The sequence below is a fragment of the Nicotiana tabacum genome, chromosome 5 (genome assembly GCF_000715075.1).
Source record: "Nicotiana tabacum cultivar K326 chromosome 5, ASM71507v2, whole genome shotgun sequence".
Taxonomy (NCBI): domain Eukaryota; kingdom Viridiplantae; phylum Streptophyta; class Magnoliopsida; order Solanales; family Solanaceae; genus Nicotiana; species Nicotiana tabacum.
The window spans coordinates 61,889,970-61,906,441 of record NC_134084.1 but is presented as its reverse complement, the minus strand read 5'-3'; the positions used below and the strand labels follow the sequence as shown (position 1 = coordinate 61,906,441).

The 16,472-nt window shown below is 35.3% G+C and overlaps 1 protein-coding gene across 1 annotated transcript; it reads right to left on the bottom strand.

Moving 5' to 3' along the window:
* Positions 1-2,249: 2,249 nt before the first annotated feature.
* LOC107791516 (putative DNA primase large subunit) lies at positions 2,250-16,248 on the bottom strand. Its single transcript, XM_016613603.2, has 20 exons — positions 16,007-16,248; positions 14,938-14,999; positions 14,750-14,853; positions 14,558-14,639; positions 14,410-14,469; positions 14,225-14,273; positions 14,107-14,126; positions 13,554-13,637; positions 13,394-13,458; positions 12,708-12,756; positions 12,527-12,574; positions 12,352-12,441; positions 12,129-12,188; positions 11,240-11,299; positions 10,580-10,654; positions 9,965-10,050; positions 7,156-7,249; positions 6,973-7,080; positions 5,517-5,587; positions 2,250-2,483 (listed from the first exon to the last, which is right to left on the bottom strand). Exons 1-19 carry the CDS (start codon positions 16,140-16,142, stop codon positions 5,567-5,569), a joined length of 1,353 nt encoding a protein of 450 aa, XP_016469089.1. The 5' UTR covers positions 16,143-16,248; the 3' UTR covers positions 2,250-2,483; positions 5,517-5,566.
* Positions 16,249-16,472: the final 224 nt, after the last annotated feature.

Sequence of the window (16,472 nt, the reverse complement as noted above, 5' to 3'; positions counted from 1 at the left end):
CTTCTCCAGGTAAAATAAAGGAGCCAAATGAAAGTAAATCTTCAACTTGCATCGTAGACAGCTTCTTTTCGATTCCTCCACAAATGTCGATAACTACATTCCAAATAGCATCCTGTACGATCACGTTGAAGTATTCTTAATTAATCACTCATCCATATGTATAGCATCAGCATGAAAAGGCTTCTATGTGCAGGGGGCAAGGGAGCATGATGATTCCAACCTCCAAGAAACTAGCCTCCTCTTTCCAAAAGCTATGTCATCTGACTAATATCTATGTAGATTGGTCTACTTGTTCTCAACTATTGCTGGTACACAGCTAGCAATTTTGAAAATCTCTAAGTGTGCTTGCACAAATTTAACAGCATTATGTTTTTGCCGAGAAGGAAAAAGAATTAGACTTATAAAGCGTGGAATAACATATGGCGTCCTAATAACTGTACGGTACAATCAGCTAATCATACACCAAAATGTAGGCAATAAACAACTATCAATGGCCAGAGAGAAAACGGTCAGACAACCCCCCACCCCACCCCCCCCCCCCGGCCTCTCACTTCTGCAGTAGTATAAAACCAGGGAAGAAACTTTGGCTCCATGATGAGGGGATCCCTTGACAAGGACTCAACAACATCCCCTTAAAAGGAATCACCCTCCAGTGAGGAGTGAACTTTACTTTTTACCATAAGCACTTTAACTAGAATGTTACCTACTCAATGTAGCTAAACAAAGATTAGACATTAAAAGTGATCAAAGTCTGCAGCCACATTTGGACCTACCACAAGGCAAAGATAGCAGAAAAACGAAAAGATTGCCCTTTTGAGACTCGCTATAACGGCACTCAGGTCGCATAATTGTTGGACTTATGGCAATATTTCAAATATTTTTTGACACTAGGTCTCTTGATTAGAGAAGTGGCAGATGCCTGAAATATTGTAACAAATGGCTTCCTCCCTCTTGCCTATAGATAGGGCGTGTGTATTGCCTTAAAAAATCATCAGAACCTATTCTTGTCTAAACCTCTTATCATTAGTGATGATTACCTACTTTATTTAGCTAATCATTAGCAAGCCTTCTACTACTAAAGCCTTACAACTAACGTTTCTCTTCGTTCTATCTCCATTTCTCTTTTACAAATTTAGTTACTATTTGTTTTCTATTCACCTTCCAACCTTGTTTGTTGATTCTTGTATCCTCTTTCGTGAATGTAAGCTTGTTTAATCTTAGAAAGACATAAACGCTATTGAAATAGTTTGTTAGGACATTGTCTAGCACGATTCATGTTGGCGATGTTGTATTCCTGCCAGATGTCTATGGTGTTAGCACATGCATCGTTGCATTCACAACTATGGTGTTAGCACATGCATCGTTGCATTCACAACTAGGGTAAACGTTAATGTCAAAATACATGTATGTACATAAACATGGTTACAAATCCATTGCTAATATTAAAACCTTCAAGAAAAATACACCTCAATGCAATTGGGAAAAATGACAATCTCTATTACAAGCTATTCCATTTTCTTGAATTTCACCCTATCTTTTGTTTTAATTTAAAAAATCATTGTAACTTTTCCGAATTTCTCCGTCGATTTTAGTCAAAATACCCAAAATTTGTTGAATATATCCAATGCATATCTCACACCTACACCCACGTCAGGTCAACATAGGTGCGGCATCCAAAGTGGTGAGTCCTAGCAACGTAGCATTTAATTATTCTGTAAAAGGCAAATCCAGAAATCCAGTCTAAATAATTAAATAAAATTACTATTTCTTAGTTAGCAAATATGGTAGCTCTGACCAATTCCAAAATAGCAAATGGATCAAATACTATGATACCTGGAAAAGCCACCCGTCTAGTGGAGAAATGTGGACAATAAGGTTTTATCAAAATATGGAGTGCAAATACTTGAAAAGGAAGGACCTGAGAGGAGCTACCCTTGCCAACTGAATCGAGTGTCAAACGGCTTTAGCCTCATCAAGAACCAGACTAATCAATATCACCCCATTAGGCAAGTTCTGCAAACTGGTTATTACTAGCATACGGCTACTGGTTCTGATCAATCATATCCTCAAGGAAGCAAATATATACGCTGATTCTTGACCAGAAGAGAGCCACGGAGCTGACACAGCTCATGGGAAACAAGGTGTGGTCCAAGCAGACATGACAGGAATAGCTTACCCTAGATGACCTTGGTCTTTTGTCTCTTTTGTGATTTAAAATGAAGTTTGAACAAAAGCAAAAGAGAAACAGAGTCGAAAATTTGCTCTTTGCTAAATTGGATACCAGAAACCTTCAATAGAGTTCATAGCAGTCATTACCATACAGATTTCTTTAGCAGTTGGAATTGACAACTCACAAAATCTTACCAATCACTCGCACCAGAAATATACATAGGTAATCAATTTAAAATCTTACTGATCACTCGTACCAGAAATATACACAGGTAATCAATTTTAGGACCAGTGGATCTCATGATGTATGTCACCTGAAAAGGCAAATTTCCAACATAATCGAGATGAAGCAATATCAGGATCATCCTTTTTATTTTGACATGTAGGAAAGTCAAAATCATCTAGTTATAATGATGATATTTTTCCTGATTATTAGTCTTTTATAGCTACGGAAAAATGGCATGTATAGTCCAAGTAGGATGAGGTAAATATTTGGTAGCCATCAAAGAAATCCATACAGCCACTCATTCTGACTCTCAAGTCATAAACTCCTATGACCTGTAGGAATTAAACCATGAAAGTGAACCACCATGCTTAATTTCTTCCGTCAAAGTCATTTAGTTACAAAGGATCAGTTGCAGTACACAAGGAGAAATGTGCATATTTACGTGGGCTCCACTCAAATTGGATCAAGAAGGATGTCCAATTCGAAATGCCATGAACTAGTTGAGATTGATATGGTCCTATATCCACTCTGCTTAATTCGGGCCATGTACTTCCAGTAAAAGAAGGGTACTTTTTTGGGATTTAGGAACTGTGGTCAAACTATTGCGGAGAACTAGAGAACAGAAGCCCATGTGTACTCTTTGATAGCTGAGGACTTGAGAGAAGGAGACCGTTTTCTCTTATATTTTGCAATTGAAGCATGTCGTAAAATGATACCAGAACTGTGACAAGAGGTTACTTGAGAGCTTTCATTGCTTCGACGGGTCACAAAGTAGTGTGATAGGCGTTCACCTACTATTTTGCCGAGACAATGGTGCTTTAGTAATGACCCAAATGGTCGTTTTGAGTTCTAGCGCTCCATTTTGCGATTTACGGCTTCTAATAGGTTCATTTGATATTTCATGACTTGCCCGCATGGTTGGTTTTGATTTTTGAAGGTTATAGAAGAGTTATGGTAGAAGAATTCAATTTGGAAGCTTTAAGTGGTTGGAGTTAACCAATATTTGACTTTTGTGTAAATAACTCAGGATTGCTGATTTGATGGTTCCGTAAGCTCCGTATTATGATTTTGGACTTGTACGTATGTTTGGTTCGGGTCTCAGGTGACCCGAGGTCATTTGGCGCTTCTAGTCGAAAGTTAGAAATTTGAGTTATGAACATTTGAAATTCTTGAGTTTTGATGCTTCGTTCTTGATTTTTTAATGTTGTTTTGATGTTTTGAGCTTACGACAAGTTATGATAGGTTTATATACTTGTTTGGATGGGGTCCCTAGGGGATCGGGTGAATTTCGGGATGGTTTCGGACCATTTAAGTCCATTTTGTAGCAGTTGATCTGCCTATGTTTTGCAGTACTTCGCGAACGCAAAGGGAGGGACACTAACGCGAAGTTATGGGGATTGACCTTTGCGAACGCGAAGGCTGACAGAGGGAATAACTATCGTGAACGTGACAACAGGAGCGGGAATGCAACAGCTGTAGACCTTTGCCTTCGCGAACGCGAGGTACGTGTCGCGAACGCGATGCACACACTCGCCTGGGTATTTGAATGTTAGAAATGGGATTTGACCTCATTTTCACCATTTTTGACACCTAGACCCTGGAAGGAGCCGATTTTTGGAGGGATATTCACCCCAACTGCTAAGATTAGTATTTTTAACTTAATTTTGATTATATATCATGATTCCTCATAAACTTTTATCCCTAAATCTAGGATTTTAAAGTGTAGAAACTGGGTTTTTGGGTTTGAATTTACGAGAGCTAATTTTGGGATTTGGACCTTAATTTGAGATCGAATCTTGAAACCAATAATAGATTTGGACTCGTGGGGATATGGAGTCGGGATTTGGTCTCGATTTCGGATTTAGACCATGATGGTCCGGGTTGACTTTTTGTTGACTTTTGGGATTTCATCAAAGATTGAACCTTCATTAATTGGGGATGTTTCCTTTAGTATTATTGACTTCCTTAGATGATACTGACTAGGTTTTGATCACTTTAATGAATTTCTAAGGAAAGTTGTTTTAGGTTGTTGAACTTGTTCCGGAATGAGTTAAGGTCTTGCCTTGCTTTGTTTTGAGGGAATTTTTCCTAACAAATGTCATTGTTTGCTACATGCAGGGGTGATGCATCTGCGAGGTGACGAGCGTATATGCATGTGCTAGGGTTGTCCATGCTCGGGATAGATTATATGCTTCTTTGTGCCTTGTTGAATTTTGTGACCTTCTTGACTAATATTTTATATGCTTCTAAAACTATATGAGTTTAATTATCCATGCTAGAAATCATGTTTAAAAATATGACATCTTAATTGAGCATGAAGGGCTATTCTTGAAATTGTTGATATACACAATTTGATTGTAGCCATGCCTTATATCACGAACATATATTTATACATGGTATTCATGTGCTACTTGAGCTTCTTTCTTCATATTAAAGATCATGATTGGGGCCTTAGCGCAATATTTGGCAAGATCTAGTTGTCAAGTTGGCTTGAGTGCATTGTGTAGTATTTAACTATGTTGCGCGGACTCTCCAAAATGATGCCGCACCCGTGTCGGATCCTCCAAAAATACACTATTTTTGGAGGATCCGGCACGCACCCAGTAACATTTCCGGAGAGTCCGAGCAACATAGGTATTTAACTGCTTTAGGGTGCAAGGATGTTACCAGGATTAATAAAGGATGCAGAGGCCTTTAGAAGAAGAGGAAACGTCAAGCATGAATATTGCGGGTCATGCCAAAAGAGAGAAATAGGAGTCTTTAAAGGGATAAACAACAACTGTGTACTATGAGGAATAGCTTAATGTTCTTATTTTTTCTTGCACCTGTGCAGTCTTGTTTATATAGAAGATCGAGTTTCATGTATAGAGAACATATTTTGGTGTATGTTCTCTACTTTTTGGTATACTACTTGTATATGGGGTATTTGTCAAATTAATGAATTACTTAACCTTATTAAAAAAGTCACAGCAATGGCCTCTGTCTCTCTGTTTTGACTTCATCTTGCAGTCATTCAATTGGATCTTATATCATTTCAATTTCATTCTCTTTAAAATGTCCATGTAGCAAAATGAAAAGAGAGAGAGAGAGAGAGAGAGAGAGAAAATGGTAAGATTCTCACATTAGGAGGGCAAAAGCGTTTAACTCCCCTTGTGTCAAAGCTTCTGTGTTTCATGGGTTGCTGGAATTGTTCTGCAAGTGATAATGATGGAAAGAAGGAATACGTTATGCTAAAACTGGTAATGGAAGAGGGCATAATTAGTTTAAATATTAACAATTGTCAGTGCAACTCAACCAAAGATCATAGTGATACCAGTTAATGCAAACTATTCACCTCATGGTCTAAGCAAAGATCCTGAATATGATTATGCTGTCAAGTGTCAACTTTAGATGGCAATATCAATGGAAGAACACATTCTCCAGAACAATTTTATGAAAACACCAAGGAATAAGTATGCATGGCAAGTACTATTTCCACTCAGAAAAGGTAAAGTTACAGCAGATGAACCAAACTGGATTGGCAAAGGAACGTCTGGAAAGCTCAATCTTTGAAAAGAGCAAAAATCTTATTGAGACAAAAATCAATATGCAGACAGCAACCCTGGTCTGCCGGAATATCAACACTAGATATACAACTTTTAATATCTAGGCTCTTTTGGGAACTGGAACATGGTCTGTGCATCACGGATAAAACTTTTTAATTCGCTATGGGAACAAAATTTGATCCTATTGAATTTATCCAACAAATAGGGTGGATATATTAGAAATTAGATACTGATCATTTAAGCATCATTTCCGTTGCTATTGTGCATGGATTCTAAGGTAACATGCAAAGACCCCAGGACAAGAGTTAGTTAAAACTCCAAATCCCAACCCCTCTGATAGCAGAGCACTTAACTACTCTGTCCTATTTTCCCCTCCCACTCTCTCTCGCAGCAAAGATGTTGATGGCAAGATATATATACATATAGCAAAATAATGATCACTCAATGGCAGTATTAATCCCTACGCGTCCTTTTGATGTAATATTCTGTTCAGACTAGGGAGCAGAACACCAGATTTAGGTCACCTGGCTTCCCTCCTGGAGAAGAAAACCTTCTCCTTCCATGTTAAAACAATAAACTTGATCCAGTTAAATCTGGAATTTACATTGTTTTGTTGAGAAAGTAGGATATGAGTCTAAGGCTGTAGTTTTTCCAAGTAAATCCAAATTGGTTCAGTTACAGAACAATGTCCTAACAAGAATCTAGCAACTGTGCATAAAGTATAAATACTTCCCAAGTAAAAAGGTTGAGTCCATCACAAGCAGTAGTTTTTCTTTATATCACATGTACACCTTGAGCAAATGCTTGCTCAGCATAAAAATGTGGAAATACAAAATATAGTGTTCCAACTAGAACTTAGAAGGAGCAGAATATTGAGGTGATCAATTTAGTTCGAAGTACTTACAAATCAATAAACAATGATTAAACACCCTAAGGGAATTTGGCATATTACAGGAATTCATAACATAGCTCTACGTAGAGTAGGTATAGGAAACAAAAGCAAAGATTTTTACTCCATTTTGAAGAACTTACTGGTGATTCTAAGATCTTTCGGCTGTCGTTATAGTACTGATTTGGATGGTTAATCCCCGCATCACACGATGAACCATGAACAGCTTCAAAGGTCAAAGTACAAGCCAACTGCAAATTATAATGATCATAATTAATAGATAAGGGGGACTAAAGCAGTTGCAAGACATAAAAGTATACACTAACCTGATAGTGTCTATTTCGAACTTTGTCTAACATATCCTCGACTGCTCGATTGCCTACTCCCATCCTGGTCAGCGCAGCTCTCAAATTCTCCTCACTGTTGAAGCAAATTTTGCCAGATAATGAGAAATAATTGCCACCAATATTCGATTTTTGAAATACCAGAACAGTTTGTCAAGATTAGAAATTTGAGTTCCTGGGTGCAAGCCAATTGTCACCAGTTGCGTCATTATACAGAGACTGACAGGAAAAGCCTGAGGAAGACTAACAGAGACACCTCCTGTGAAGCTTTTATAAGTTCGAAGTTGGAAATGTGGAAAATGTCGAGCTAATATCACGAAGTTTAGACATTACCCGTAATCTTTTGGAGTGAAGTTAAAGAAAGTATCAACATTTTGAATGTTTCCAGGGTAAGAAAAGCTCACTCTGAGAGTATGTTTTCTCCCAATAAAATAATAACCAGTATTAGTACCCGCGCGATGCGCGGACACAAATATCAAATTATGATTTGGGTTATTTGGATTATATGCAACTTACCTTAAAATTTAAACCCTCCGGATAAAAATTACATATAATCGGTAGATATCACCTAAGAAGCAGGACATGAAACTGTTTCTCACATCACGTACTGGATAACATATTTCTTTTTTATATCTGTAACAATCTTGATCTTAGTACTTGCATTTATTCCGTGGTCGATATTATTTTAACAAAATTCTTACTACCACTTTATGTTTTACTTCAAAGTCGAATAAGTCTTATCCTTCTACATTTTCACCACAAAAAAATCTCTCTTTAATCTTTGCTTATAGTTATTGCATTATTCATTACCTAATATTGTTATATTGTTATGTGATCTTTTATTAGCTTATCAATTTACTTATCATTACCCTTTTGATAATCATATATAAATATAAATTTTTATTCCTAAAATTTAATGTATTTTTATACTTTTATTCTCTTACTCAGAACTCTTTCGTCATTTAAATCTATCACTAATATTTTTGAGTATTATTTAATTATTTAATATACTTATCCTTAAATTAATTCAAAGTATAAATATTCTCACACTTTCTTTATTTTCCTCTTTATATATTTTTATCCCTATTATGAAATTTTAATTAGTTTTTTATATTGATATTTTACCAATAATCAAAATATGTAATATCACATTTTATTTTAAGTCATAACATTGAATTAGTCTAAAATATTGAATACATAAGTTTTTTTAATTAGCAAATTTTAAATCTATTGTATTTTCTTATAATTAGTTTATATCACATGCAATTAAAATTTCTTTCTCTTTTAGTTTCAGGATAAAAGTTTAACTTTTATTTTCGTTACTAAATTATCTACATGAGACATTTATTTTGTATTCTTAATATTTTAATTTGTATCCAATTATTATTTTTATTTATCTAGTAAAACTTTAATTTTGTGGTCCTATCCATTGTTTGAGCATTTTTACCATAATTTGAATCTAATCTCAAGTTCAAATCCTCTTTCCCTTCTATTTCTAATTTTAAATGTTTTTGATTTTTTAATTATTGCTATTATGTTACCTAATATATAGTATTTCATGCTTTCATGTGGCCTTCATTAACTTTCCTCATCATTTAGTATCATTATCCATTTATGTCCTTTAATATAATATAGATCAATGTGTGATTTTTTAATCTTGATATAAATATTTATTTTAATTTAAAATAATACTCGAAATTATTAAATTATGTAAATTAAAAAATAATATTTTTAAGTATTATATAGTAAAATTTCTAATAATTTAATTTAGTTATTTAATATTAATTAATTAAGAAATAAGTTAATGTGGCTTTTTCTGGTTACACCATATGGCTGAATTAGTTATTAGTTAATAGTTAATTAGTTAATATATTATAAGTGGCTAATTTTAAGGTTGTCACTTGGCTTAAGGAGAGGGTTTTTTCCTCTCCTAATAATATATAGATATTTGCCAGCATCTAATTTTGGAGATCCCATCAATTGAGTTAGGAAATGTTAAATACAAACTCCACACTTCTGAAATGCAACTTAAGAGGGAAAGAAATATCAAAATTTTATATTCAAGACTGAAAATGCACTTTGCCAGTGATAACTCTGCGGGCACACACGAGTGATCAAACAAAAGAATCTACAGGCCTGCATGTCACACATAAACCACGCTTCTCATGTCGGATGACGTGGTTATGCTTGTACCAAATAAACAACCGCCAAGCCCTGTGGAATTTCAGTATTTTTTTTCTTTTTTAAGATGACAATTAATCACCATTGATACGTAGCGGAAAGCGGAGGCAGGTAACACCCAATGAAACGTAACTATTTTTTTTTTATTTATTTAAAACTATATACAACAGCCACTTATTCAACATTATCAATAAAGTCCTCATGCCATAATTTTGACATTCTAAAGTTAGATAGCAAATGAATGCTTAGAGACTTAGATAACAAACAATTTGACATTGTTTTGCAAATCGTTGTTAAAGAATGTAAGACCTTTAGATTTTTCCCTTGTTCATTATTCTAGGAAATGCTAAACATCATGAAGTTATAAGCAAAGAAAATAAAAGTTGCTCCGCAGGGTGAAAAGAAGGGATGAAAAAAAGTTTGAAAAGGCCCTCTTTTCAGAGAGGAAAAGGAGAGAGGAGTATTTCAAGTTGTTGGTGTTTAATAGCAGCATGTACTAATTTAACCAACCCCCCTGCCCACCCCTCCCACCCCTCAACCACAAAAAAAAATGCACACTTGCTAACTTTAAGAGAACAATGTCACACACAAACCCCAGAAAAGTTTTGACCTGAAATGACGATATGGACAGCCATGATGATCTCCAACTCCAGGTGTTGATGATATAATCTTTTGACAAGAATAAGGTGTATAATCCTGCATTGGTTCCAGCAACAGAGAACGGGTGGTGAGAAAGTAGCAGAAAAGATTACAAAGCTCAAAAGGTATTAGCAAAAGGTGTGAGAATGATTTCTTCCTCATCTTCTCTTTTCTATGAATTTTGCAGATTCTTGAAATAATTATACAGCTTTGCTTTTTCTCAAGATGCAAAGGAGTCAAAGAACTAAAAGAAGATTGACCAGCGCCACTTTCTTCAACTTTATTCCTCACTTGAGATAAAACAGAAATGAGAGATATGTGGAACCGATAGAATATTTGGAATTTAATTTCTTTTTCTTGGTGGTTGACAGAAACCTTTGTCCTCCCCTCGTTTTCAAGGTTGTCACTGCAATACAGCACGAGGGCTGTGATCATACTCTAATGGAGAGCAAAATCCTTTTACTAACCAAGACCACCATCACAAAATTTCATATACCTACCAAGACTTCACAAACTTCAACATCATTAAGCAATGCAGCTTTGAATAAGTTACTCAAAGAAATGCAACTTTGAATAAGTTACTCACCGTTCTTTTTCCTTCTTTTCCATAGCTGTGCCTTATGCTGTATGCATATTCTTTATCAAATCTTTCAGCACCAACCTACAAAAGAAATTACAAAAGAGATTATACACCTCATATCCAAGAGAAATGAAAAACATCGTGGAATTCATAATGCGCATTATATCTCTCTTTCTAAATAGAGGCAAGTTGCAGTATAGCTAAACCAATAGAGTTTGGGAAAAAGTGTTTCCAAAGAATGATGTTAACAGCATTGCATCTGTAGTAGTTAATATATTCTGATAGTTGCCTCACATTTAGTCATGTTCATATATGATATGAGAAGAAGGATGCAGGTTCAGCGGATGCTACTCAGTCCTTTTACATCTTTTAGTATAAGAAACTATTCGGAATGTATTAAGAGGGAATACATACAGCTAACTACAGTACAATAAAAAATCGTGCATTGTAGACTCCAGCTTTGAACAGCTTATAAGTAATAATGGTAGTCAGGGAATAAGACAAGCAACAAAATAAATGAACTATATTCACCTTCCCTTGGTTAATAGCAGTTTCTATTCCAAAATAAAAGCTTGAAAGCAGAAACAGAATAAATTTAATACCCGGATCACTGCCTGTCCATGCAGAGAAAAAGAAAGCAAACGAGAAGAACAACACTATCCTCACCTTCGGGGAGAACTCAGCTTTCCAAAATGCAAGGGCATCATCCAACTTCAATCCCATACCCTACAAGTAAAACTAAGACACTTTCAGAAGTGAAGAAACAAACTTTTGACAATTTGTTTCACAAATCTTGAAACTCATATTTATATTTATGGTGCCAAAGCCATGTTGGTTCAAGTAAAAGAATCAGACACTAGTTTAAAGCTACTATTGACAACATTATAGCCCCAAAACCTAACAAGACTTTCAAATTCAGACCTGCTCCCTTGATCCAACACTGCAGAGAAAAATTGTTTTATACAGCTCACTCTATTCTCACAAGACAATATCTTAGAACCATGTGTCTTACCTCTTTCCAGGTTTCAGAAGTCCTCAAACTTCCCCGCTTTCTCTCACAAAATACATATGTTAAATTTGAATCATTGCTGCTCATAAATTGAATAATAATTTTATACTTTTATCAAGCATCGACTTTCTTGTATGCTCGTACACAACAGGATATTTGACAAGCAGGAAGTATTGGTTGGAGCACCACTTTTGTGGCAGTTTTCTTTTAAGATTCATACTGAATTAAATCAATTAAAAATTCAAAACCAATTATAGAATCACAAAAGCAAAAGAATACAGCTTTTTTTTTCTGTATAAGGTCAAAAAAACCAACGATGTTATTATGCTTTTACATAGATAAATCACCAAACGCAAAAAAAAAAAAAAAATGTAGTACATTACACAAAGTTGATGATACTGATGTGCAAGTCGAACAGAATAAAATATGACATGCTTAGAGCAGCAAAACCTCCATCATTATTCTAGATCTTTAAATAAATAGTTAGAATCTTTTTATGAATTACACAAAGTCAACACAAATGCGTATCAAACCCAATAATGTGACCTTGAGAAATAGACCAAGTTGCATCCTGCCACCATGCTTCAGATGATGATCCTCTCTTAGCTGCAATAGGTATTGTAGGTCATACACGGAAACAAATGACAAAGACTGAAAAGTGTATTATAAAAATTCAAAAAATACTAAGATGTACAAGGAACATGCGATCACTTTAACATTGAAGGCAATTCAAAATAACATAAAGTTAGTTCCTTGATGAAGTTCTAACCTTCCCGAAAAGATGATGCATACACAGTGGAAACGAACTCTTAGCAATTTGATCAATGTCTTTTAGTGATATATCTGTGTGCTTTGTTGGCTGCAGTAAATGTTTTATTTGGTCAACCAAAAACAACTAGAACCTCAACTGTTGAAATAAATAACAAGGCAGATGTTGCAGATACCTGGCTATAATCAGGACCCAAATAACTCGTGGATAGAGCTTCAATAATCTGACAAATATGAGAGAAAAAGGTGCTAAATTTCAGGTGCAACTTAAGAGCTAGTTCAGTAGTCACATTAATACAATGGAAATTAGGTTATATAATTCTTTTAAGTGCAGCTTCAAGGTAGCTCAATACTCACAGGAGTCAAACGATCCTTCTCCTGTTCTCTAATCCTCGATGTCCATTTTCTGAAACCAAAAGCATGAACTTCTAAAAATCCAATGGATAGTAAAGTTTTTGACTTTCATTAGATGAAAGGTAATCTTGACATGGCAAAAATATCATGCTAAAACAGAATGTCACTTGTACTCTATTCAACATAACAAGGCCCTTATTTTAAAGCCATATTGCCTGAAGTCAAGAAAAAGCACGCATTCCCTCAATCATTATTTACTCAACAACATAACATAAAAATACTCAAACATGAGAAGATAAGAGAATAAATAACAAGAAATCTACAAGTCAAAGTGAACATGCACATGCTAATTGCTGACAGGCAGAAAAAGCACACAGAGAATGCTTCTGCCAGGAATAGAAAAAATAATTGAAGTGAACATATACAACTAGTATTATAGTCTTGGTAAATGAAAGAATAAGGAATCGTCAACTCTCTAACTCTAAATGTGTTATAACTAGTTCAAACCATTACAGAAAATCCAGTTGATGAAAGGAAAACTTCATTTTCAAGATGCCTATTAGGAATACAGAGTTCTAAAACAATCAAAGAAAAACATATTAGATTCAAAAATGGTATTTCTAATCAATGAATGATTGGTTGACTCCATCCTATCTTTCCCTGAGAAGAGCAAACATGTATCTATAAACCTGTTTGTCAGCACTAGTGCTTTTGAAAGATGACTGCGGAATTGTGTGACAACTAGTGAAACCACCTGTAAGAATAAGCCACATCAGGGAAATTGTATATTGAGATTTCAGATTAGAATATTGACATGGACTCTACACCATAAACCAGAAACTAAATTACCTGGCTCATTGCAATATATGCATTCCCTTCCTTAATAAATACCCGTCGACCCGCCACAAGCTCTGGCACCTCCTCAAATGGAACCTTTATTGTTAAATGCAAGACAATAAAATGGAAATCAACCAGAACTCCCAGAAGGCATCACCTCATTAAGTACTACAAGATAAGAGAGTGACTTGTGCAATATTATTTAATATTTTTCAATATTAGAGTCCAAATACAAATAAAAAGACATATGTCTCATATATCATGCCTGAGCCAAGCATGAAAATCTACAATTGAATAAACAGATGTACTTCGTTATGACAAATATCATGGCTTTTGAGCGCACCATGATCCTCAGATTCCCAAAATATAAGGCTATCGGCACAAGACAGTGCATATGGATCTTTCTTTTGACACGCTAAAGAAAAGATACTGTAAATTTTCCTTCCTTTCAGTATAGGTTTTACTTGGCTTAAGGGGTTTGGAGCAGATCCATTTGCTGTCTTCCTTTTGTCATTTTCTTTCAGCAAAGTTGGGCAGTTAAAGGGTTTTCAAGTCAAGGGAATACCTTGTAGAAGATCGCATCAGCTGCAACAAACCAATATCATAATGTTAATGCATGAAAGTAGTACAAAAATTGATCTTCACAATTGAAAAACAGGGAGAAGCAAGTAATCGAGAAATACTGCTTTGGCCTATGGAGCGTGCAACTTGGTTCAGCATGTCCTTCACAGTCTGCATCAAAAGCAACCAGTCTTTCAGGGCCAAAAGTTTTATCATTTCCAGAAAAAGGTGAACAACCTGGCCATAATGCTGTGGAAGTAAACTAATAGTCACTCGTAGAAGTACCAAAAGCTAACATAAAATTTACCTCGTATTCAGCACGGCTCACAGCTTTGTATGGAAGATCAAACTCTGCGAATAGCGCCTTCTGTAGCCAAATTTATGTGCCACACATTATCAGCATGAACCATAAAAATGTTTCCAGGAGACAACAATGGTGCTTGTAGCTATCAAACCTGAACTTCAGGATTTTCATGCAAGAATCGGTGCCGAAATAAGGTAGTCTCCATTGACAGAAACCATTTCCTCAACTCCTCCCTAACATATGAAGTTCAAAGTGAAAAAAATACACACACCACCACACAGACACATATTACATGGAACCAAAGATATTTAAGAATAGAAAAACCACAATGGCCTCAACTTACGTCCTGCAATAAACAAGCCGCAAGACAAAATGCGAAATTATGTCCTTGTTCACAACCTCGGATGCCTGCGGATGCCTCATATTTTCCTTCCACAGATCATACACCTAAGATTGAAGCCAATAAATCAATCTGCACATAGGGAGACAGAAAAAATAATTCTATATTTTAAAGAAAAGCTACATCGTTACCAATTTCTCCATCTCATCAGGCTTCTTTCCTCTGGATAAACCATCCGAAATTCCTTTCAAAACTGGATTATATAGACAAATCATATCCATCAATTAACTAAAAAGAGAATTATCCGAAGCTAATGCTACAAATGAGTAATTTATGTATGTAATATATATAGAGAGAGAGAGAGACTAAGAGGCCACGGTCTTATGGGAATTAGGAGGTCACGGGTTCGAGCCGTGGAAACAGCCTCTTGTAGAAATGCAGGGTAAGGATGCGTACAATAGACCCTTGTGGTCCAGCCCTTCCCCGGACTCCGCGCATAGCGGGAGCTTAGTGCACTGGGCTGCCCTTTTTCTACAGCAACAGCTCCATTAACTATATTATAGAACTGAAATGGCTTTGGCTAAGTTCATTTAATGATAGAACTCACTTAGTTTCAATTAATACGAAATTCTTTCAATTACAGGATGCAAAAGGTTTGACATCATATCATTAATAATATATTCTACTCCTATAAAACATTCAAAATATTCAAGATTTCAAATTTATTTGACTATTCAAAATCTAACTAAGATACATTTTTTTCTGTATCAAGCTCACTTTCAAACCATTACTTAATATCACTAATATGATAAATAAGTTAAATTAATGTCTTTAACTCTATCTCCAGTCAAATACCAAATGGAATAATAGAAGGTAAACATTTATACTTAGTTTAAGGCATCAGCTCCTACGAAATAATTTCACAAGGAAAAAAAAGGTATTGTCTTGGCACCTTAAAAAACAAGCAATAACAATACTAGAAATTGGTTTCTCCTTTTTCTTTAATTTTCTTTTTTCCTCTAGCCAACAGAATTTGCGCAAAAAAAAATCAGTAGATCAACATACTTATGCTTGGAGAATAATCAACGAAAAATGAATGAAACGGTAAAAAAGATCAGAAGAAAATAAGGCACAAATTTTAGTTAATTCATTTCTGGTAAGCCGCGAGATTTTACAGATGCTGTTGAAATGTCCGCAGAGAGAAAATCTGCGGACATTTCTAGTGAGGATGATTGAATGAAGGGGAGAGATTTCAATTACCGCGGAGGCGATCGATGGCATAAAACTCAAAATCTTCGAGCCGGACTTCAAGAAGAGGTGCAGAATGATATAGAGGCAGAGTCGAGACGGCATCGTTAGGCACTGAAGATTTCCTCTGAGATCTGACGACTTCCATGGCTTTGTTTTGGTTTCGCGATTCAACAATGAAGCAACTGACCTGTAGAATTTCGTCGAATACTGAAAATGGCGGGAAACATTCTCCACTATATAGTAGACCTAGAGGATGGGGTTTGCTAAATAAAATATTTTTATTTTTATAAATAAATAAAAAAACGACTAAAGTATGGGTTGTGGATTGGGCTTGGTGTTGTTCTTGGGCCATTTAAATATTGAATGTTTACTAGCTTAACATCTTAATCATTTTAAATAAATATCATTTTAAAAAATTATATTTTATATCTATCTTTTAATGTTTATAGCAAAATATCTATTTAACATCTACACT

What these genes read in the sequence shown, in the direction of transcription:
- LOC107791516 (XM_016613603.2), bottom strand. Translation starts at nt 16,142, where the DNA reads ATGGAAGTCGTCAGATCTCAGAGGAAATCTTCAGTGCCTAACGATGCC. An exon ending in GCACTAGTGCTGACAAACAG is followed by an intron (nt 12,757 to 13,393) that starts GTTTATAGATAC and finishes TTTTGGTTTCAG; the next exon opens with AAAATGGACATCGAGGATTA. An exon ending in TGTCCATATCGTCATTTCAG is followed by an intron (nt 7,250 to 9,964) that starts GTCAAAACTTTT and finishes TTGCTTCAACAG; the next exon opens with TGAGGAGAATTTGAGAGCTG.